The sequence below is a fragment of the Lepus europaeus genome, chromosome 1, assembly GCF_033115175.1.
Source record: "Lepus europaeus isolate LE1 chromosome 1, mLepTim1.pri, whole genome shotgun sequence".
Classification (NCBI taxonomy): Eukaryota; Metazoa; Chordata; class Mammalia; order Lagomorpha; family Leporidae; genus Lepus; species Lepus europaeus.
In genome coordinates, this window is record NC_084827.1 from 2,093,194 (window position 1) to 2,116,160 (window position 22,967).

Sequence of the window (22,967 nt, forward strand, 5' to 3'; positions counted from 1 at the left end):
CCCAGCCCCAGAGTGGACACATTTTAAAGACGGGCAATAGTGGCTGGCGCTGCGGCCAACGAGGCTAAGCCTCAGCCTGTGACACCAACATCCCATATGGGCGCTGCTTCCTGTCCCAGCTGCTCCTCTTAGGATCCAGCTCCCTGCCATGGCCTGGGAAAGCAGTGGAAGATGACCCACGTGCTTGGGCGCCTGCACCCACGTGGGAGACCAGGAGGAAGCTTGGCCGTTGCAGCCATTTGATTAACTCTGCCTCTCAAATAAATAAATTAACTAAAAAAAAAAAAAAAGAACCAAGCGTCTGTTCTTCCTCATTTGGGCCATAACAGGCCCCTCAAATGTAACCAAAGGTGAGTTCCTCAAAACTTGTGTCAGAGCCTCCCACTTTGCCGTGACGGCTGCACCTGGGATGCCCTTCACGCAGCCCTGTCTCTTCTACTGCACATCTGACAGGAAACAAATACTACCGCTCAGAGCTACCTCCCCCCACCGCCCAGAGCCACCTCCCCCCACCGCTCAGAGCTACCGCCCCCACTGCTCAAAGCCACCTCCCCACACCACTCAGAGCCACCTCCCCCCACCGCTCAGAGCCACCTGCCCCCACCTCTCAGAGCCACCTGCCCCCACCGCCCAGAGCCACCTCCCCCCACCGCCCAGAGCCACCTCCCCACACCGCTCAGAGCCACCTGCCCCCACCGCTCAGAGCCACCTGCCCCCACCGCCCAGAGCCACCTCCCCACACCACTCAGAGCTACCGCCCCCCACCGCTCAGAGCCACCTGCCCACACCGCTCAGAGCCACTGCCCCCACCGCTCAGAGCCACCTCCCCCCACCGCTCAGAGCCACCTGCCCCCACCGCTCAGAGCCACCTCCCCACACCGCTCAAAGCCACCTGCCCCCACCACTCAGAGCCACCTGCCCACACCACTCAGAGCCACCTGCCCGCACCTCCAGTACTGCCACCCTGGATCCAATCACCTTCACCTCTGTGTAACACCCCCACCAGAAAAACTGGTGAGCTGGCAAGGCAGCAGACACGTTACCTGGCTTGACTCAGTCTTTCTATGATGTATACATAGATCAAGACAGCACACCGTTCCCCATAAATACAATGCTACGTCATTTTTAAATGTCTTTAAAGAGGACCTAAAACAAACACTTCAGAGCGTGCAGCTCATCTCCGGGTTTCTGCTCTGTCCTGTGCCCTGCCCCGGGGCACAGCTGTGCCGTGCAGACACGAGCCAGTCCTGGGGCTGCCCTGCTGCCAGTGCTCGGGGGCGCCAGTGCTGGGGGGGCGCCAGTGCTCGGGGGCACCAGTGCTCGGGGGGGCGCCAAGGCTCTGGGGGTGCCAAGGCTCTGAGGGCGCCAAGGCTCTGGGGCACCAAGGCTCTGGGGCACCAAGGCTATGTGGGGGCCAAGGCTCTGGGGTGCCAAGGCTCTGGGGGCACCAAGGCTCTGGGGCGCCAAGGCTCTGGGGAGCCAAGGCTCTGGGGCGCCAAGGCTCTGGGGGCGCCAAGGCTCTGGGGCACCAAGGCTCTGAGGGCACCAAAGCTCTGTGGGGGCCAAGGCTCTGGGGGCACCAAGGCTCTGGGGCGCCAAGGCTCTGGGGGCGCCAAGGCTCTGTGGGCACCAAGGCTCTGGGGCGCCAAGACTCTTTGGCACCAAGGCTCTGTGGGGGCCAAGGCTCTGGGGCGCCAAGGCTCTGAGGCACCAAGGTTCTGGGGGCACCAAGGCTCTGGGGGCACCAAGGCTCTGGGGCACCAAGGTTCTGGGGGCGCCAAGGCTCTGTGGGGGCCAAGGCTCTGGGGCGCCAAGACTCTGGGGGCGCCAAGGCTCTGGGGCACCAAGGCTCTGGGGGCGCCAAGGCTCTGGGGGCACCAAGGCTCTGAGGCCTGAGTCCTGGGGCCTTGCTGACCTCACCCTGCCGCTCTGCTGCAGTCACTGTGACCTCGCTCACCCACTTCACCCAAATACCTCCTTCTCAGAGGTCCCTCCAGCTGCACCGCTAACAGTGACAGCTGGGACTTCCCCCCCGCCTTGTCACACAGCCCTCGGCGCCTGGAAAGCCACTCTGTAAGGCATTCGTCTCCTGAAGGCACCCTGTCACTGTGCTCCCTCACCCCACCCCGCGAAGGCAGGGATGACGTCCTGTTCCTGTTAAGTCCCCACTGACACATGACGGTGCTCAACAAAGCTGATGGGAACCAACGGGAAGAGCACGGAACGGCAGCCTCAGGAACACTGCCCCTCCCAGTCAGCAAATCCAAAATCCCCCACACCCTTCCGGCCTTAGAGCCGCTTCCTGTCACACGTCCCCCCGAGAACCCCGGGAGTACCCCTACGACTTACCACAGCATAGGAGAAGAGGAAGATCGTGTCCAGGGTCCCGAGGAAAAGCGTGGCTTCCTCTGCGCTAGGAAACAAACGGTTGCTGTCCCAGACCTGCAGCAACACCAGGGGACAGCAGGTCAGTCTGGCCAGCACAGCGCCCCAACCTGCTCCGCCCAGCCCCACCGCCTCTGCCCAGCCTCATGGAGCCCCGCCCCACCGCCTCCGCCCAGCCTCACGGAGCCCCGCCCCACCGCCTCCACCCAGCCTCACAGAGCCCCGCGCCCTTGCAGGGGGCAAACTGGAGACGTGGGTAAGAAACCACAGACAACTCTGTGGTCGGGATCACACAGCTCAGTGTGTGAAAAGCTGCACTTCCAAAAGACCCATGATGCTAAAGTCCAGTTTTTACTTCAAGTGCATTTAGAAAACTCATTAACCAGTGAATTTATTGCTTTTAAGTCAAAACACCCAAATGCTAGTGACTAAGTGAAAAATGGGCGGTAAATATAAAAAGGCACATTCAGAGGAAACAAATTGTGACTGCCATCTTTCTGTTGGGCACAACCCAGTACCCAGAGACTGTGTGTATCTCCACCTAAAAGAAAGTGGGTTTTCTTTCCCACGGATCAGTGGCTGCAGGGAGCTGGGGTAGCAGGAATGGTGACTGCAAAGGGGCACAGGAGGATGGAGGGGGGCGAAAACATTCTACTCCCTGATTATGGCAAGAGGGACAAATTATGATTTTAGAATAGTAAAGAGAAAAATCACAACCAGCAACAAATTAACTTCAGCAGAAAATAAGTCCCCCGATTCTGAGGCCCTCAGAGGGGCGTGGTCCTGAAGTACTGGGGCTCACGCCGAGTGGCTTGGGGCATCGACCCGCCGCTCTCACCCCACCTCACACTGCTGCCGCCCCAGACGAGACAGCAGCAGAGGCCCACGCGCCGCTTCCCGTCCAGCCCTCTGCCTCTGACCACACCTTTAACCTGTGCCCTCTCCAAGCTCACAGGACCCACGTTGAAGTGTGCACCTGTGGGCACATACGCCAAGGTGAGCCAGAGACAGGCACTCTGAGCAGTGACTCAAAGTTAAGGTTTTTTAAATTTACTCTCCACAGATGAGGCTTTCCCAAGAAGTGACATATTCCCAACAGCTGCTTGGTGTCACTGCCAGGACTTAGCTAAAACAGTTTTGACTCTTACTTAGCAGGTGGAAAACCGAACACTAAGAAGACCAAGTAGGGACTAACAGAAAGAATCAGAAAACAGAGCAAAGCCCGGGGAGCAAAGTCCACTCCGATAACATAGCTCAGATCAGCAGGCTCTGGGGTCAGAACAGGCTCCAAGTGCAGCCGGTGCTGTGGCTCAGCAGGTTAAGCCACTGCCTGCAGCTCCGGCGTCCCACATGGGTACCAGCTGGTGTCCTGGCCACTCCTCTTCTGATCCAGCTCCCTGTTAATGCACCTGGGAAGGCAGCGGAAGATGGCCCAAGTGCTCAGGCCCCTGCCATCCAAATGGGAGAACAGGATGGAGCTCCTGGCCCCGGGGCTTCAGCCTGGCCCAGTCCTAGTCGTTGTAGCTATCAGGAGAGTGAACCAGTGGGTGAAAGATCTGTCTCTCACTCTCTCTCTGTCACTCTGTCTTTCAAATAAACAAATATTTGACAGGCAGAGTTAGACAGTGAGAGAGATAGAGACAGAGAGAAAGGCCTTCCTTTTTCCATTGGTTCACCCCAACGGAAAAGCTACGCCAATCCGAAGCCAGGAGCCAGGTGCTTCCTCCCGGTCTCCCATGCGTGTGCAGGGCCCAAGGACCTGGGCCATCCTCCACTGTACTCCCGGGCCACAGCAGAGAGCTGGACTGGAAGAGGAGCAACCGGCACAGAATCCGGTGCCCCAACAGGGACTAGGATCAGAGGTGCCGGCGCCGCAGGCGGAGGATTAGCCTAGGGAGCCGCAGCGCCGGCCATAAACAAATATATTTTAAAAGTTTAATAACAAGTATAAAAAGGAAGATCTTCTTAGTTCGGATTAATTTTATTATTTTTTAAATGCTTATTTATTATTTTCATCCACTTGAAAGGCAGAGCAACACAGAGATCTTCATCTGCTGGTTTGCTTCTCAAATGTCCACAATAGCCAGGCTGGAGCCAGGAGCCAGGAACTCCATCCTGGTCTCCTGCAGGAGTGATACAGGCCCAAGCACTTAGACCACAATCCACGACCTCCTCTCAGGACGCATTAGCAGGAAGCTGGATCAGAAGCAGAGCAGCTGGGACCAGAACTGGCAGGGCGGTGCGGGATCCAGGCATCCCGACGGCCGCTTAACCTGCTGCACCACAATGCCTACCCTGCACTAATTTTACACATACTTCCGGTTTTATGCATCCCTGCCACTTTGGACAATAAGAAGTTCTCTAAAGTAAGCTAGAGTTAAGTTTCAGTTCCCACAGCACAGGTTTTGTGGGAGGCACACACACCTCCAACTACTCGCTCCCCAGCAGCAGGCCTCGGGAAGGAATGAACACCTGACTCAAAGTGGGTAAAGAACGGGAAGTCAGCTCGGCTCTGCACCAGGGGCAGAGTACCAGGAAATGCACAGCCCCTCACAGGAGGTCAGAGCTCGAGTCCACGGGACCACTGCACCAAACCTCTCACTCAGCAGTTCTGCAAAGCCAGAATGATGAAACCCACCTTAACAGCACCCAAGCTCCATAAATAAATACATCCCTAGGCAGACAAGTCCATGCACATTCCGAAGGTGCTAATCACAGGGCTGAGCTACTGTCATAAAAGAGTTAAAGCCGGCAGGCTGAGACAGCTCGCATCACTGGGGCCTGCTTGCAAGGCTGGTTCCTGGCTGGCTTCTGGACTCAGTGCCCTGATCTGAGTATCTCACGGTGCAGAAGCTGTTCATAAACACAGTGTGGTTCAGGCTGCGCCCTGCTCTCCACTGGGGAGCCTGTAACCGCGGTGCATGCCAACTCTGCCCACGTGACCAGCCTCAGTAAACCGGAACACCGAGTCACAGAACAGCTTCCCTGGATACGACCTCCCAAGCGTGTTCTCACAACTTGCTACCAGGAGAGCAAAGCGCACCCTGGGAGCCTGCACCTGCACCTGCACACCTCCCCTGGGAGCCTGCACCTGCACACCTCCCCTGGGAGCCTGCACCTGCACCTCCACACCTCACCTGGGAGCCTGCACCTGCACACCTCACCTGGGAGCCTGCACCTCCACACCTCACCTGGGAGCCTGCACCTGCACACCTCCCCTGGGAGCCTGCACCTGCACCTGCACACCTCCCCTGGGAGCCTGCACCTGCACACCTCCCCTGGGAGCCTGCACCTGCACACCTCCCCTGGGAGCCTGCACCTGCACACCTCACCTGTGTGCCTGCACCTCCACACCTCCCCTGTGCGCCTGCTCCTCCACACCTCCCCTGGGAGCCTGCACCTGCACACCTCCCCTGGGAGCCTGCACCTGCACACCTCCCCTGGGAGCCTGCACCTCCACACCTCAACTGGGAGCCTGCACCTGCACACCTCACCTGTGCGCCTGCTCCTCCACACCTCACCTGGGAGCCTGCACCTGCACACCTCACCTGGGAGCCTGCACCTGCACACCTCACCTGGGAGCCTGCTCCTCCACACCTCACCTGGGAGCCTGCACCTCCACACCTCACCTGTGTGCCTGCACCTGCACACCTCACCTGGGAGCCTGCACCTCCACACCTCACCTGTGTGCCTGCACCTCCACACCTCACCTGTGCGACTGCACCTCCACACCTCATCTGGGAGCCTGCACCTCCACACCTCCCCTGGGAGCCTGCACCTGCACACCTCCCCTGGGAGCCTGCACCTACACACCTCACCTGGGAGCCTGCACCTGCACCTCCACACCTCACCTGTGCGCCTGCACCTGCACACCTCACCTGTGCGTCTGCACCTGCACACCTCACCTGTGTGCCTGCACCTCCACACCTCACCTGTGCGACTGCACCTCCACACCTCATCTGGGAGCCTGCACCTGCACACCTCACCTGGGAGCCTGCTCCTCCACACCTCACCTGTGCGCCTGCTCCTCCACACCTCCCCTGGGAGCCTGCACCTCCACACCTCACCTGTGTGCCTGCACCTCCACACCTCACCTGGGAGCCTGCACCTCCACACCTCACCTGGGAGCCTGCACCTCCACACCTCACCTGTGTGCCTGCACCTCCACACCTCACCTGGGAGCCTGCACCTCCACACCTCACCTGTGCGTCTGCACCTGCACACCTCACCTGTGTGCCTGCACCTCCACACCTCACCTGTGCGACTGCACCTCCACACCTCATCTGGGAGCCTGCACCTGCACACCTCCCCTGGGAGCCTGCACCTGCACACCTCACCTGGGAGCCTGCACCTCCACACCTCACCTGGGAGCCTGCACCTGCACACCTCACCTGGGAGCCTGCACCTCCACACCTCACCTGTGCGCCTGCTCCTCCACACCTCACCTGGGAGCCTGCACCTGCACACCTCCCCTGGGAGCCTGCACCTCCACACCTCATCTGGGAGCCTGCACCTGCACCTCCACACCTCCCCTGGGAGCCTGCACCTGCACACCTCACCTGGGAGCCTGCACCTGCACCTCCAAAATAGGGTAACAGTAACCCAGATCCAGACCCAGGCTGAGGTCTAGGGTAACAGTCTCCCAGATCCAGATCCAGGCTGAGGTCTAGCCCCCACTCTGCATACCCTTCCCCTGGAGAGACCCTGGTGACATAAATTCCAGAAAAACGACAGTGAGGTCCATGGAGAAATGTTCCTTCTTTTTTTTTTTTTTTTTTTTTTACAGGCAGAGTGGACAGTAAGAGAGAGAGACAGAGAGAAATGTCTTCCTTTGCCGTTGGTTCACCCTCCAATGGCCGCCATGCTGCAGCCGGCGCACCGCGCTGATCGGAAGCCAGGAGCCAGGTGTTTCTCCTGGTCTCCCATGCGGGTGCAGGGCCCAAGCACTTGGGCCATCCTCCACTCACTCCCTGGCCACAGCAGAGAGCTGGCCTGAATGAGGGGCAACCGGGACAGAATCCGGTGCCCCAACCGGGACTAGAACCCGGTGTGCCAGCGCTGCAAGGCGGAGAATTAGCCTAGTGAGCCGTGGTGCCGGCAGAAATGTTTCTCCTTGAACCCCAGTTCCTAACAATGTTTAGTAAGACAGGCACGGAGAAGTGACGGAGGGGGCTGGGGCTGTGGTGTGGCAGCTGAAGCCCTCTTGTTTCATCATCCCGTATCAGAGCTCCAGTTCTTTCCAGCCCCTGCTCCTGAGCCTAGGAAAGCAACAGAAGATGGTCCATGTACATGGATCCCCGCCACCCACGTCGGAAAGCCAGATGGAGTTCTGGATTCCTGGCTTCAATCTGGCTCCGGCGTGGCTCAGCCCCGGCTGCGGCAATCACTGGAGGAGTGAACCAGGGGATGGAAGATCTCTTTCTCCCTGTCTCCACCTCTATCATTCTACCTTTTAACTAAATAAAATAAGTCTTTAAGAAAAAGTAACCAAGGGACAGGCATTTGGCGTAGCAGTTAAGACGCCGACTGGGGCGCCTGCACCCTGTATCAACCAGAGTGCACCGGAACTCAAGACCCAGCTTTCTGCCGAAGTGCATCCTGGGGGCAGAGGGTGCTGGTTCAAGTGGTTGGGCTCCTGCCACCCAAGTGGGAGACTCAGACAGAACTGCCAGCTCCTGGCTTCAGCTTGGCCCAGGCTCAGCTCCTGTGAGCACAAAACTTAGGGAGTGAACTGGCAGATGGGAGACCTCTCTCCTTAACCATCCCACATATTTCATATAAAGAAGTTTTAGTAAGTAATTTCCAGAATAATATTTACATTCTGGGGGGCTATTCATTTAACCTTCAAACCTTTGTCAACTTTGAATTGGTTCAAATAGGAGAAATAATTTTTAAGATTCATTTGAAAAGCAGGACGAAAGAGGCAGAGGGAAAGAGAAAGAGACCTTCCACCTGCTGCTCACTCCCTAAACGTCCACAACAGCCTCTGCTGGGCCGGATCCAAAGCCTGGAGCCGGGAACTCCACCTGGATCTCCCACAAGGTCGCAGACACTCAAGGATCTGACCTATGGCCTGCTGTCTCTCCAGGGTACGCGCTGACAAGAAGCTGGACTGGAAGGGGTGTGGCCAGGATCTGAACCAGCACTCCGGCATGGGATGTGGGTATCCTGCTTTTCCACATGTCCACCCCAATTTTTAAGAAATAGAACAAGCGAAGAACATTAACAGGATATCTGAAAGTCTTCACGAGCAGAAATCAAGAAAAGCGATGGAGACTGAGTGGGGTGGAGGAGCGCACTGAGAACAGGCAGTGCAGAGTCAGTATCTCTGACCCACCCAGCCGTCAGAGCAGCCCGCGGTCCACGATGGACAGAACAGCAGTGCAAAGTCAGTATCTGACCCACCCAGCCGTCAGAGCAGCCCGCGGTCCACGATGACCAGAACAGCAGTACAAAGTCAGTATCTGACCCACCCAGCCGTCAGAGCAGCCCGCGGTCCACGATGACCAGAACAGCAGTACAAAGTCAGTATCTGACCCACCCAGCCGTCAGAGCAGCCCGCGGTCCACGATGAACAGAACAGGCAGTGCAAAGTCAGTATCTCTGACCCACCCAGCCGTCAGAGCAGCCCGCGGTCCACGATGAACAGAACAGCAGTACAAAGTCAGTATCTGACCCACCCAGCCGTCAGAGCAGCCCGCGGTCCACGATGAACAGAACAGCAGTACAAAGTCAGTATCTCTGACCCACCCAGCCGTCAGAGCAGCCCGCGGTCCACGATGAACAGAACAGGCAGTGCAAAGTCAGTATCTCTGACCCACCCAGCCGTCAGAGCAGCCCGCGGTCCACGATGAACAGAACAGCAGTACAAAGTCAGTATCTGACCCACCCAGCCGTCAGAGCAGCCCGCGGTCCACGATGAACAGAACAGCAGTACAAAGTCAGTATCTCTGACCCACCCAGCCGTCAGAGCAGCCCGCGGTCCATGATGAACAGAACAGCAGTACAAAGTCAGTATCTCTGACCCACCCAGCCGTCAGAGCAGCCCGTGGTCCACGATGAACAGAACAGCAGTACAAAGTCAGTATCTCTGACCCACCCAGCCGTCAGAGCAGCCCGTGGTCCACGATGAACAGAACAGGCAGTGCAAAGTCAGTATCTCTAACCCACCCAGCCGTCAGAGCAGCCCGTGGTCCACGATGAACAGAACAGCAGTACAAAGTCAGTATCTCTAACCCACCCAGCCGTCAGAGCAGCCCGTGGTCCACGATGAACAGAACAGGCAGTGCAAAGTCAGTATCTCTGACCCACCCAGCCGTCAGAGCAGCCCGTGGTCCACGATGGACAGAACAGCAGTACAAAGTCAGTATCTGTCCCACCCAGCCGTCAGAGCAGCCCGTGGTCCACGATGAACAGAACAGGCAGTGCAAAGTCAGTATCTCTAACCCACCCAGCCGTCAGAGCAGCCCGTGGTCCACGATGAACAGAACAGGCAGTGCAAAGTCAGTATCTCTAACCCACCCAGCCGTCAGAGCAGCCCGTGGTCCACGATGAACAGAACAGCAGTACAAAGTCAGTATCTCTAACCCACCCAGCCGTCAGAGCAGCCCGCGGTCCACGATGAACAGAACAGCAGTACAAAGTCAGTATCTCTAACCCACCCAGCCGTCAGAGCAGCCCGTGGTCCACGATGAACAGAACAGGCAGTGCAAAGTCAGTATCTCTAACCCACCCAGCCGTCAGAGCAGCCCGTGGTCCACGATGGACAGAACAGCAGTACAAAGTCAACATCTCTGTCCCACCCGGCCATCAGAGCAGCCCGTGGTCCAGGATGAACAGAACAGGCAGTGCAAAGTCAGTATCTCTGACCCACCCAGCCGTCAGAGCAGCCCGCGGTCCACGATGAACAGAACAGCAGTACAAAGTCAGTATCTCTGTCCCACCCAGCCGTCAGAGCAGCCCGCGGTCCACGATGAACAGAGGAACTCAGGAGACAGCCCTGACTCCAAAGCTCTTAGGCAATATACAAATAAATGGGACATGTAGAAAATATTCAACTATCGAGACTCTAAACACTGTAATACACTATGTGCAAGAGTTCAGGGAAAGGAAAAATCAGTACAAGCCAGAAAAAACTTGATTGAAAATGTGGCATTTTACCCTGACACAAAAAGAAAGGCACGTTTTGGACAGAGAAAGGTGAGAGAGCATATTAATGACAACAAGCAATGCCTTGCTAGGACCGCATGACTTCAAAGTGGTGAACAGTCGGTGTGCCGGACAGGTGAGCGGCCGAGTCAGGGCAGGCCCCGACACGGTCACATGGCTGGGAATGCACACGGCAGAGTGCCGAGCAGTGTGGGCTCCGCTCTGCTCACCTCCACAGGCAGTGCAGCTGACGTGTTGAAAGCACTTGGAGTCCACTGCTTAGAGATGCTGACTTTGACATTGCTGAACGTCTTTCTTGAAGCATGGAGCAACGAATAACTGCAAAGAAAGAGAGAGAATGCAGCAGGATGAATAGCAAAGAAAACAGCATTCAGAAGAAGCAGACAGATGCCCATTCGTTTGACTCAATTTTAGAATCCTCTTAAAAAAAAAGAACCGGCGCTGTGGCTCACTAGGCTAATCCTCCGCCTTGTGGCGCCGGCACACCGGGTTCTAGTCCCGGTCGGGGCACTGGATTCTGTCCCGGTTGCCCCTCTTCCAGGCCAGCTCTCTGCTGTGGCCCGGGAAGGCAGTGGAGGATGGCCCAAGTGCTTGGGCCCTGCACCCCATGGGAGACCAGGAGAAGCACCTGGCTCCTGCCATCAGATCAGTGCGGTGCGCCGGCCACAGCACGCCAGCCGCGGCAGCCATTGGAGGGTGAACCAACGGCAAAGGAAGACCTTTCTCTCTGTCTCTCTCTCTTACTGTCCACTCTGCCTGTCCAAAAAAAAAAAAAAAAAAGAGGGGGAAAGGTACCACGTCAGCAGAATGATCAATTCAGACTCTCTGCTACGCAAAGGAAAAAATAATCAGTCATCTTCATTTTGAGTCCATATCACTCAAAACTTATCTGGAACAAGAAAATGGGTATGTGACTGACCCCAGCCCACTTTACATTTTTTTTAAGGTTTACTTATTTGCCACGCAGAGTGACAGAAACAGAGGGAGAGAGCGCAGCCATCTCTAGTTCATTCCCCAAATCCCACAACAGCCAGGGTTGGGCCAGGCTCAAGTCGGGGGCCAGGAATTCTATCCAAGTCTTCTGTGTGGGCAGCAGGGGTCCAAGGGCTTCGGCTGCCATCTGCCGCTTGCCCAGGGGTATCAGCGGGACGCTGACTGGAAGAAGAGCAGCCAGCTCTCAGACCAGCACTGCAGTATGAGATGCCAAGGCGGCTGCGCCACAATGCTAGCCCCAGCCCAGCCCAGCCCGTGGAGAGTGGAACAGCCCTGTGTTGGAGTTACCAAGCCTGCTCCAATCAGGGCACTGGACATCTGTCATACAGTGTCTCAGGAGAAAGGGCAAACAGGACAAGGGCGGAGTTTCAGTGACCAGCTTGCCTGAAGAAGGTGAGCAGGAACACAGCAACATGGTGGTGGCTGAACCGCGAGAACACAGCTCCTCTCCGAAGCACATCCGGCCAGGCCATGGTCCTCCCAACCAGCCCTCGCCAGAGCCTCACGCCTGAGTGTGAAGGATTCACATAGTTTCCTCTTTCTGAAAAGACACAAATTATTAACATATTCAAAACAGGCAGATTATTCCAAAACCAAATTAATTAGATGGCCAGTCAGTACATAACCAGGCTAGCTGACAGCAGAACACTGGATTGATAATTAGGTTTTACAGCTATTAGCTAATCCTAAACAAGAATCCTCAACAGAAAACTGTAAAGCTAATAAAAAGAATTCTCATACCAACTGGTAAGAACTTGACTAAGTCTTACAGAAAAGGTGCAAAGCAAATGAACAGACAACTCAGAAGAAGTCGGGTGAAAGCTGAGTGCAGGGGCCCAAAGACTTGGGCCCTCCTCTGCTGCTTTCCCAGGCACATCAGCAGAGAGCAGGGTAGGAGGAGGAGCAGCCAGGACTCGAACTGGCACCTTTACCCACTACGCCACAGCGCCGGCCCCAACATGTTTTTTTTGTTTTTTTGTTTTTTGTTTTTGACAGGCAGAGTTAGACAGTGAGAGAGAGAGAGAGACAGAGAGAAAGGTCTTCCTTTCTGTTGGTTCACCCCCAAAATGGCCAGCGCCGCACCGATCCGAAGGATCCTCCTGGTCTCCCATGCAGGTGCAGGGCCCAAGCACTTGGGCCATCCTCCACTGCCTTCCCAGGCCACAGCAGAGAGCTGGACTGGAAGAGGGGTAACCGGGACTAGAACCCGGGGTGCTGGCGCCACAGGCAGAGGATTAGCCAAGTGAGCCACGGCGCCGGCCCATTATTTTTATCATCAACGAGGGAAGTACCAACATGATTAGAAAAGTCCTCAAATTCATCTGCATGCTAGAGGGGAAATGTAAATTCTTGCAGGACAAAGACAGCACGGTAGTCAGGGTAGAAAGCACACTCAGGTGCTCCTGATACTACAGAGAGCACGGGCCCTGCTCCCAAGTGACTGCGTACGACGTGTCTTCACCGTCACAGCTTAGCTCCGCAATCATAAAGGCTGGGGGACCCAGCACAAAGGCCGTCCTTGCAACTTCCGGATAACAGGGACAGTCACAGTGGGTAACGTGATACAGACACTGCAGCTGCTGCATTACCAGCGCGTCCTGCTCAAGCCTCCGTGAAGCACAGACGGGAACTGAGAAACGGCCTGGCCTGTCTCCTCTGAGAGCTGGGGGCTGAAAGAGAGGACGCATGTGAGACATTAAGATAACTGCCCTTATCTCTCAGGATCAATCCCGAATTAGTGAATGTTCACTTAAAGATCATCCCGAAAAACGCTTACAAAACTATGAGCAGAGTGAGCCTGCAGAATTCCGTTCACAAAATACACCTTTCTGTCTGTAATTCCAGGAAGGTATGAAAGCGAGAGCTATTAGTATCACTACTAAATTTCTCTCTCCCCAAAATTAAACATGAAACCCAAACAGAACAACTATTATTTATAAGCTATACCTTTTCTAAATGAATGCATTCATAGCGCAAAACACTGGACTACGTATTTCAGGAAAGAGAATGGGACAACAAAGGAAGTCATTTATCAGCCAAAATAATAATTCCAAAAATATATGCTCCAGTAGACATGAGAGATGAGATGACATGGTTGGCAATAACAGGTGCGTAATTCAGGGCTGACAGTTTTAAGTAACTAGCAGACATCTGAGACCACCTAGGTTATTTCTAGATCAACCATGTTTCCCTGAACTACCAGAACAGGGAGAAAAGGCTCAGAGGTGAGTACACCAGGGAACCAGTTTAAACATTCGCCGACGATGTCAGAATGCCATTCAAAACTAACACTGCAGTGACATCTGGACCTACAGAATTAAACTAATAGTAATACCTTGCACCTATATCCCAAACATCACAGAAGTGATTTCCAGTTGTCTGTGAGCTCCAGGACCCTGAGAGCCCAGGAGTCTGCCACCTCTGAGTTATCAAACACATGCTACTTCCTGAAGACCACTTCTTCCCCTACTCTACAAACACACTGAACACGGGGTCAGCGCTAAGCACAGTGGGTTAAGCTGCTACCTGCAATGCCCACATCCCAAATGAACACTGATCCAAGTGCTGGCTGCTCCTCTCCAATCCAGCTCTCTGCTAAAATGCCTGGGATAGAAGCAGCGGACAGTCCGAGTGCTTGGGCCCTGACATGGGAGATCCGGATGAGGCTCTGTGTTGACCAGATAGTGATATGGCCAAGAGCTATGCACAGACTTCAGTATTAGAGGCTCGATTCATGAATAAACATCGACATATCCATGAAAGCAGAAAGATAAGATTTATTTACAGACCCCCATCTGTTAAAAACTTACAACAGCAACACCGGAATAAAGCATCCTGGGCAATGCATGTAGCACTCGGGAAGCAATCAGTTTCACCTTCATTTGTTTTTCTTCTTACTTTCATATCGTTTCCTTATGTAATCCCTTACCTGACCTTAACCTTAGCAGCGCTTGCCAAACGGCCAGAGGCAGATGTTCTTAAAGTTGTCTGTGACCTGGCCTGGCCAGGGCCATATTCCCACACAATCTGATTAGAACATTGGAAGAACAGAGGCCACCCACTATTCCCCAAACAGCCTCTGTGTTCACCCAAGGTTGTACAGACTCATCGCCTTATCTTGTTCACTTCTTGTCCTTGAGTCAAACATTTTCCTTCTACTTTAAAATATATATATATATTTATTTATTTGAAAGTCAGAGTTACACAGAGAGAGAAGGAGAGACAGAGAGAGAGAAAGAGAGAGAGAGAGAGAGAGAGAGAGAGAGAGAGAGGTCTTCCATCTGCTGGTTCACTCCCCAGATGGCTGCAATGGTCGGAGCTGTGCCAATCCGAAGCCAGGAGCCAGGAGCTTCTTCTAGGTCTCCCAAGCAGGTGTAGGGGCCCAAGCACTTGGGCCATCCTCCCCTGCCCTCCCGAGCCATAGCACAGAGCTGGATCGGAAGTGGAGCAGCCGGGACTCAAACCAGTGCCCATATGAGATGCCGGCACTGCAGGCGGCAGTTTTACCTGCTACACCACAGTGCCGGCCGCTCCTTCTACTCTTAACAGTACTTTTTCATTCTCTTTCCAGGTTCCTGGTTCCAGCCCTGGCCACTGCAGCTATTTGGGAAGTGAACCAGTGGATGGAAGTTCTCTCTATCCCTGCCTTGCAAATAAAATAAATCTTACAAGGAATAAATACTGAGCAAATGCCTAACATTTCAAGTGTATGTAAATGTTGTTATAATCAAACCAAATTTCAGTGTTTCTGAATTCACAGTAACTTGTCATTTAGTATCTTCACAGTCAATGAATACTGATTACACAGTCATTAATAGTTAATAGCCACAACTAGCTTTTTTAATTATGAGATTTTTTACATAAAAATGCAGTTTGGTAGTTTTTTTTATGTTGATGTTTCTTCCCAATGGATTGCCCATTACGTTTCCAAAGTTCTGAAATGGTCAACAGACCACAGAGAAAACATTTCTTCAGGCTCCTGCCTGAAAGCAACAGCTTCAGCCAACTGCTGCTCTTGACTCAGGGCCAACATGGACACATTTGGAAACACAAACACTGGGGAATGCCTCAACAGCTAACTGACATATGCATTAGATCACATACTATTTTCTTTTTTTTTTTTTTTTTTTTGACAGGCAGAGTAGACAGTGAGAGAGAGAGACAGAGAGAAAGGTCTTCCTTTACCGTTGGTTCACCCTCCAATGGCTGCCATGGCTGGCACGCTGCGGCCGGCGCATCGCGCTGATCCGAAGCCAGGAGCCAGGTGCTTCTCCTGGTCTCCCATGGGGTGTAGGGCCCAACCACTTGGGCCATCCTCCACTGTACTCCCGGGCCACAGCAGAGAGCTGGCCTGGAAGAGGGGCAACCGGGACAGAATCCAGCGCCCCGACCAGGACTAGAACCCGGTGTGCCAGCGCCACAGGCGTAGGATTAGCCTATTGAGCCGTGGCGCTGGCCTCACATACTATTTTCCATGGTGAAAGCACTTAAAATCTACTCTCAGCATTTCCAAATGCAAGACAGTGGTGTGCATTTAGCACAGTAGTTAAGCTGCGGGTTGGGACGCCCATGTCTACATCAGAGTGCCTAGATTCTATATCCAATTCCACAGGGCTGGCAGAGGTGCAGTGGGATAGGTTGCCACCTATCCCACTCACCTCACATCCCATACTGGAGCACAGGTTCGAGACTCGGCTGTTCTGCTTCCAATCCAGCTCCCTTGCTAATGAGCCTGGGAAGGCAGTGAAAGATGACCCAAATGCTTGGGCCCTTGCCACCCATATGGGAGACCAGGACGGAGTTCCTGGCTCCTGGCTTGGCCCAATCACAGCAGCTGTAATCATCTGGGGAGTGAACTAGGGGATGGAACACATTGATATCTTTCTTTCTCTCTCTCCCCTCTTCCCACTCCCCACCCCCACCATAACTTTTTTTTTTTTAATGTTCACTCCCCAATTGGCTGCAACAGCTAAAACTGTACCAATCTGAAGCCAGGAGCTTCCTCTGGGTCTCCCACATGGGTGCAGGGACCCAAGGACTTGGGCCATTTTCTACTGCTTTCCCAGGTCATAGCAGAGAGCTAGTTCGGAAATGGAGCCACTGGGACTTGAACCGGCACCAATATGGGATGCCGGTATTATAGGCAGCAGCTTTACCAACTATACCACAGCGCCAACCCCATAACTGTGTCTTTAAAAATAAAATCCAGCTTCACTCCCAGTTCCAGCTTTCAGTTATTGCACACCCTGAGAGGCAGCAGCGATGGCTCAGGTAAGTGGGTTCCTGCTACCCGTGTGGGACACCTGAATTGAGTTCCTGGCTCCTGGCTTCTGCCTGGCTCAGTCCTCGCCACTGCAGCCATTTGGGCAATGAACTCATGGATGGGAGAGCTTTCCATGTGTGCAAGTGTGTCTGTGTGCGTGTGTCTGCCTGTCAAACAAACATTTTTAAATGATTTTAAATGTAACACATTGTTAGTAACTAGTCACCACACTGAACTTATTCTGATTATCGAAGAGAAATTCTGTGTCCTTTACCCGACATCTCTCCAATCTCCCACAAGAACTACTTGAAAAGAAAAATCCTTGTTAAAAAGAAAATCCTGGGCTGATGCTATGGCACAGCAGGTTAAGCTGCCACCTGCAGTGCCGGCATCCCATACGGGCACCAGTTCAAGTTCCAGCTGCTCCACTTCCAATCCAGCTCCCTGCTAATGTGCCTGGGAAAGCAGCCGAGGACAGCAGCAGCCACCCACATGGGAGACCGGGATGAAGCGCCTGGCTCCCGGCTTCAGCCTGGCCCAGCCCCAAACATTTGGGAAGTGAAGCAGCGAATGGAAGATCTCTCTCTCTCTTTGTCTCTCTCTCTCTGTCTCTCTCTCTCTCTGTGTCTCTGTCTCTCCTTCTCTCTCTGTAACTCTTTCAAATAAATAAATAAATGTGGAATGTAGACACTCCAAATGACCTCTTAACTGCTATGCCAACTGCCCACCCCTTTGAGGCAGGAGATAGCAAGAGTCCAGGGAAAACATCAAGTAAGAAGAAATTTCAAGAAAAGCTAAAACTGCTTTACTTGCTTAGAAATGCCAATTTAGCCGGCGCCGCGGCTCACTAGGCTAATCCTCCGCCTTGCGGCGCCGGCACACTGGGTTCTAGTCCTGGTCGGGGCACCAATCCTGTCCCGGTTGCCCCTCTTCCAGGCCAGCTCTCTGCTGTGGCCAGGGAGTCCAGTGGAGGATGGCCCAAGTCCTTGGGCCCTGCACCCCATGGGAGACCAGGATAAGCACCTGGCTCCTGCCATCGGATCAGCGCAGTGCGCCGGCTGCAGCACGCTACCGCGGCGGCCATTGGAGGGTGAACCAACGGCAAAAGGAAGACCTTTCTCTCTGTCTCTCTCTCACTGTCCACTCTGCCTGTCAAAAAAAAAAAAAAAAAAAGAAAGAAATGCCAGTTTAGAAAACAGCTAGCCCAGGAGCTGGCTTTGTGGTGTAGTAGGTGAAGCTGCTGCCTATGACGCCGGCATCCCATTTTCATCAAATAAGATCCAGGACCACTGAACCATATTCTACTATCCTTTTTATTATTTTTATTTATTTATTTATTTATTACTTCAAAGAATTACAGAGAGAGGTAGAGACACACGGAGATATCTTCCATCCACTGGTTCACTTCCCAAATGGCCACAATGGCTGGAGCTGAGCAGGTCCAAAGCCAGGAGCCAGGAGCTTCTTCTAAGTCTCCCATGCAGGTGCAGGGGCCCAAGCACTTGGGCCATCTTCTACTGCTTTCCCAGGCCATAGCAGAGAGCTGGATCAGAAAAGGAGCAGCCAGGACTAGAACTGGCGCCCATATGGGATGCTGGCACTTGAGGCTAGGGCTTTAACCCGCTGTACCACAGTTCTACTTTTATTTATTTATTTATTTATTTTTGACAGGTAGAGTTACAGACAGTGAGAGAGAGTGAGTGAGTGAGAGAGAGAGGTTTTCCTTTCCATTGGTTCACCCCCCAAAATGGCCGCTACATCCAGCACGCTGTGCTGATCCGAAGCCAGGAGCCAGGTGCTTCTCCTGGTCTCCCATGGGGTGCAGGGCCCAAGCACTTGGGCCATCCTCCACTGCACTCCCGGGCCACAGCAGAGAGCTGGCCTGGAAGAGGGGCAACCAGGACAGAATCCAGTGCCACAACTGGGACTAGAACCCAGAATGCTGGCGGCACAGGCGGAGGATTAGCCAAGTGAGCCGTGGCACCGGCCAACACAGTTCTACTTTTCAAAGCAAGTTCACAATCATCAACTTGGTGTGATTTTGTACTGAAGCTGTTTTCAGTTTTTGAAGACTAATAGTTAAAAATGGTTTCTCCCATAACACTGATGCAACTGACATAAAGATGACTTCACGTTGTAATATATCCAAGTGGAAAACCATCCTGCCCTAGACAATACATTTGGAACATAACACTTCTCTAACCTATGAATTCTAAAATAGCATTTTCTACAGAGGAATTTGGAGTCCATCTCGACCCAAACACAGGGAGATTTGAAACCTGTGTTGCACTGGGAACGCTTTGAGGAGAGCCTCTGCAGTGAAAGGCAAGAGGTGACTAGGAACAGAGGTATCACGTAAAGCCCCTAGCACAGGGGCACCTGGGACAAAATGCCACCTGGATGCTCACACCCCACACGGACTACCTACCCCACACGGGCTACCTACATTTATGTCCCAGGTCTGCTTCCAATTCCTGGGAGGCGGCAGAGGACAGTTCAAGTCCTCGGCCACCCACATCAGAGCCCCAGGTTGGGTTCCAGGCTCCCGGCTTCAGCCTGGCCCAGCTCTGGCTGTTATGTGCACCTGAGGAGTAAGCCAGCAGTGAAAGATCTTTCTCTGACTCTGTGAAAATAGATAAATAAAATTTGGGGGGACAATGCTGCCCATGGGAAAACTGTACGGTACATCCAAGCTGCCCAAGTCTTCCCACCAACCCCACCCAGTGGAAAACCAGAGCAATGGTCCATGAACCCAAGCCTAACAGATCCCTGGCCGTACCCTACACTCATCTCCTGCTGAGGCCTCTCAAGCAGAAGCAACCTTTCCTCCCACAACCGGTAGCCTCAAGTACGCAGGAGGCAGCGTCTCCTCGCTCCCCCACAGCGCCGTCCAACCATCTCCCCCGGAAGACTCCAGCTTCTTTGAAACTCATGCCACGGGGCTCTACCGCCCGCTGCTCCCTCACAAATGCCAAGACCTCCTCGGCACCTGCTTCCACTAGCGTGGCCCCATTCACCTCCCTCTCCACCCCCGCCTCGGGCTCAGGCCGGGAACCGGCCGGATAAGGTCACTCCCCAGTCTGTCTTTCAATTCTGACTTCTCTCCGCCACCCACCTGTTCCCAGTCACCCACAAAACCCACTCCAGAGTCCAGACCTGCTCCTGTCGACACCAGGCCCAGAGCTGGGCTTCAAACAACCTACCTCCCTTCCTTCCGGTCAGTCACTTTGAACTCCCGGGCCAACAGTCACTTCACCTCGCAGGCGCGCCACTCGTCCTCACTCACCTCCCCAAAGCGCCTTTTCGGCTTCCTTGCCTCTGTCCTCCTCCCTGCCCGGCACTTAGTTTTGCCAGAGGGGGAAAAAAAATCCCACAAGCAGGATGATTTCACTTTTCAGATTCAAAACCACAGACCTCAAAGGATATACAACACTGCCCAGCAAGCCTACCACACTTTCCTAATCACCGGGCTTTCTCAAGCCACCCGGCAATTTCACACTTCCGAGTTCAACTTCCACAGCTTCCCTCTCCTCCGCCACTCAGGACAAGCCCTGGGGGCCGGCGACTCCAGCCTGGGCTCCACGCCAGGCCCCGCTGCCCACGGGAAGACACTGTGAATCCGAAACAGATTTCTTCATGCCTCCCTCCCCATCTAGCCCTCTCCCTGGTGACCCCACCTCAGCATCCCTCCTGGCCCACCAAGGTAACTGGGCCCCAGCCTTTGTTTCTCCTGCCTGGCAGCCTCCGCACCCCAGCCATTACTGCATCCGTCCACTTGAACCCGCACAGGGAGCCCCGTATCTCCCTCCTGCCTCCCGCAGCAGGCAATTTCCACCCAGCTCAAGTCCTTCCCCACACCAGCCGGAATACAGCTCAGACATACCCCAACTTCTGCTCAGAACTCTTGAGGGCTTCCCAGAGGCAGATCAAAAGAACCCTTTACCGTGGCCTCCAAAGCTGGTCTAACCTAGAACCCTGCAGGGAGGATGGTGGGTGGAGGGTTAGGGACAAGCAGAGCTGACAGCCAGGCTGGGAGAAGGCTCCAGAAGATGGAGCTACCTGAGCAGAAGACCACGTTGGAGAGTCTGGGTTCTATTTTAATTCTTCTATTAATTTCCAGGGGTAATACAAGAGGGCTTCAAAGAGTCACGGAAAATTCACAGTATCCTTTCATTCCACCTCTCTACAAACTGTCGGAAGCCCCTCTTTTTTGCATAAGGCAGAAAATTCAAAACCCACAAGAAAGTGGAAGGGGAACTGTCGCTCCCCTGTTCTATCAGCGTGTCCCCTGCTCACAGAGTCGGGACCTCTGCACACACCCAGGCAGAGCCCGCATCTACACACACACTTCCACGTGCGCACACAGCACACCCTGCTCTACATCTTTTCCTCAAGCAGCAGATGCTGGGGTCCACCCCTACCAGCACCTGGAGGCGCCCTGTTCCTGAGAGTGCACTCCTCCACATGAGCCCATCTGCACCTCTTCCCCTGCCCCCCACCGGGCAGACGGGTCGTCCTCTGCCAGACCACACAGCAAGAACTAGCACACCTCCTCTTTGCCCTGCCCACCTGCCTCTCCCACCTCACCACCAAGGCTCCTCCACCCTCCTACCGCCTCCCCACACGAACGCACTCTCTCACACTCTGGGTCTTCGTGTTGGCTGTCCCACTGCCAGAAACGCTCGCCTCTTGGTTCTCTGTAAATGGCTTGCTCCTTCCTTTTCTTGGCTCATCACTCCAACGTCACCGCCTGCCCCATCACTCTCTCTGAATGGACCTCTCCCTAGGTCACTACTTTTCTCATTCTGCCTGCCTTTCCTTCCTGGCATTTCTCCCAATACAAGCTCGTGGCTCAGCTGTTCACATGTCCACTGAGCAGCTATAACCTCCAGGAAAGCAATGGCTTTTTCGGTCCTATGGCTCCAGCTCTAGCCTCAGGACTTAGTCCAGCTATCAGTAAGTTAGGAGCTATCAGTAAGGACTTAAGCAGCAGTTTGGCCAATGGCCAAACAGAGTGCTTATCACATGTAGTTCTCCCAATGTTTACAGGTAAGAAAACACAGATTAGGAAGTAATCTCTCAAAGATACGGGTGTACATTCAAACCCAGACCTGACTCTAGATCCCGTGTTCTGCTGTGTAAAAGATAAGGTTGAACCAGAAAACATCGCAAGCTGGGTTAAACAGGGATTAGAACTAGTACTTCTTAAACTCACAGGTGTGTATCCAGGGTCGAGGGAAAGCCCGTCTTATTAGTAATGGTGTTTCTCCCACACACTCCAGCAAGAGGGACTTTAGACAGACAATTGCCTCACTCCTCAAATACAGGTTTCACACTGGCGAAGTTAAAAGACTACCTATGCTCAAAGTATGACGAGACTGGTGGGAAAGTACTAACCGGATGGCTGAGTGTCTGGTTTTACGGTTCTGTGGTCAACATCCAGCGCTCAGCACTGACACAGTATCTTTCTATCCCGCACTATGTAATCTGAAGCCGTTTGCCTGCACCCTTTGATACCAAACTCAGCTCTGCTTGTCATTGCTCTCCCGTAAATTGTCTCCTTACCACAGCCCCTACCACTTATCTGTAAAGAGCTCACTCCTCAGTGCCCCAAGCCCTTCTTCCTGGCTTTTCTGTGCCTGTTCCAAAGACAACTAGTTATCCAGATTAAAAAAACCTCCTTCCTCCAGACAAAGGTTCTGCGATGAAGCTGATGGTCACCGTCACCGCGGCCACACAACGCCCTTGACCCTGGCACGGACTTCCAGCAAAGCACTGTTTCGGGGTCTTTTTCTCGGGCAGAGGCTGGCAGTCGAACATTAACAACAGAATGGTGTCCTTGGAGGACAAAGCCCGGGGCAGACTCCTAAGAGGCAACAGAGCTCAGGTGGGAAGCCGGGTCTCCAGCCTCGACTCCCTGCTGGGACGCCCGAGGTGACTCGGACGTCTGCCGGGCGGGAGAGGAGCCGCCGGCGCACCAGGGCGCCCCAGACCCGCCTTCGACCAGCGGCTGGCAGCTACCTGCGCCAAGGCGGAGTGCGGCGGCGGACCAAGGCGCCCAGCGCGGGAGCCGCTCTCCCGGGAGCCCCAGCAGAGGCAGCTCCAGGCTGCGCCCCAGGGGACACAGAGCCCCGCGGACACACGGTCATCACCCCGG

At 54.2% G+C, this 22,967-nt stretch overlaps 1 protein-coding gene and 1 non-coding gene across 6 annotated transcripts in view; both read right to left on the reverse strand.

Annotated features, from left to right (window-relative positions):
* Positions 1-22,967, reverse strand: part of SLC37A3 (solute carrier family 37 member 3) — a 61,827-nt gene that overhangs the window by 38,148 nt on the left and 712 nt on the right. For 2 of the 5 annotated variants that reach the window (XM_062183236.1, XM_062181973.1), the window contains exons 2-5: positions 13,137-13,217; positions 11,932-12,088; positions 10,764-10,872; positions 2,350-2,442 (exon numbers count right to left, since the gene is read on the reverse strand). In XM_062183236.1, coding sequence (XP_062039220.1) covers positions 2,350-2,442; positions 10,764-10,872; positions 11,932-12,020 — 291 coding nt within the window. In that variant the 5' untranslated portion in view covers positions 12,021-12,088; positions 13,137-13,217. Of the gene's footprint in view, positions 1-2,349; positions 2,443-10,763; positions 10,873-11,931; positions 12,089-13,136; positions 13,218-19,256; positions 19,542-22,967 lie in introns of those variants that run through there. The other 3 variants (XM_062184610.1, XM_062184002.1, XM_062182764.1) reach the window with 2 other exon arrangements.
* LOC133768655 (small nucleolar RNA SNORA2/SNORA34 family) lies at positions 15,440-15,577 on the reverse strand. Its single transcript, XR_009867043.1, has one exon. It is a non-coding gene; the product is annotated as a small nucleolar RNA SNORA2/SNORA34 family (small nucleolar RNA).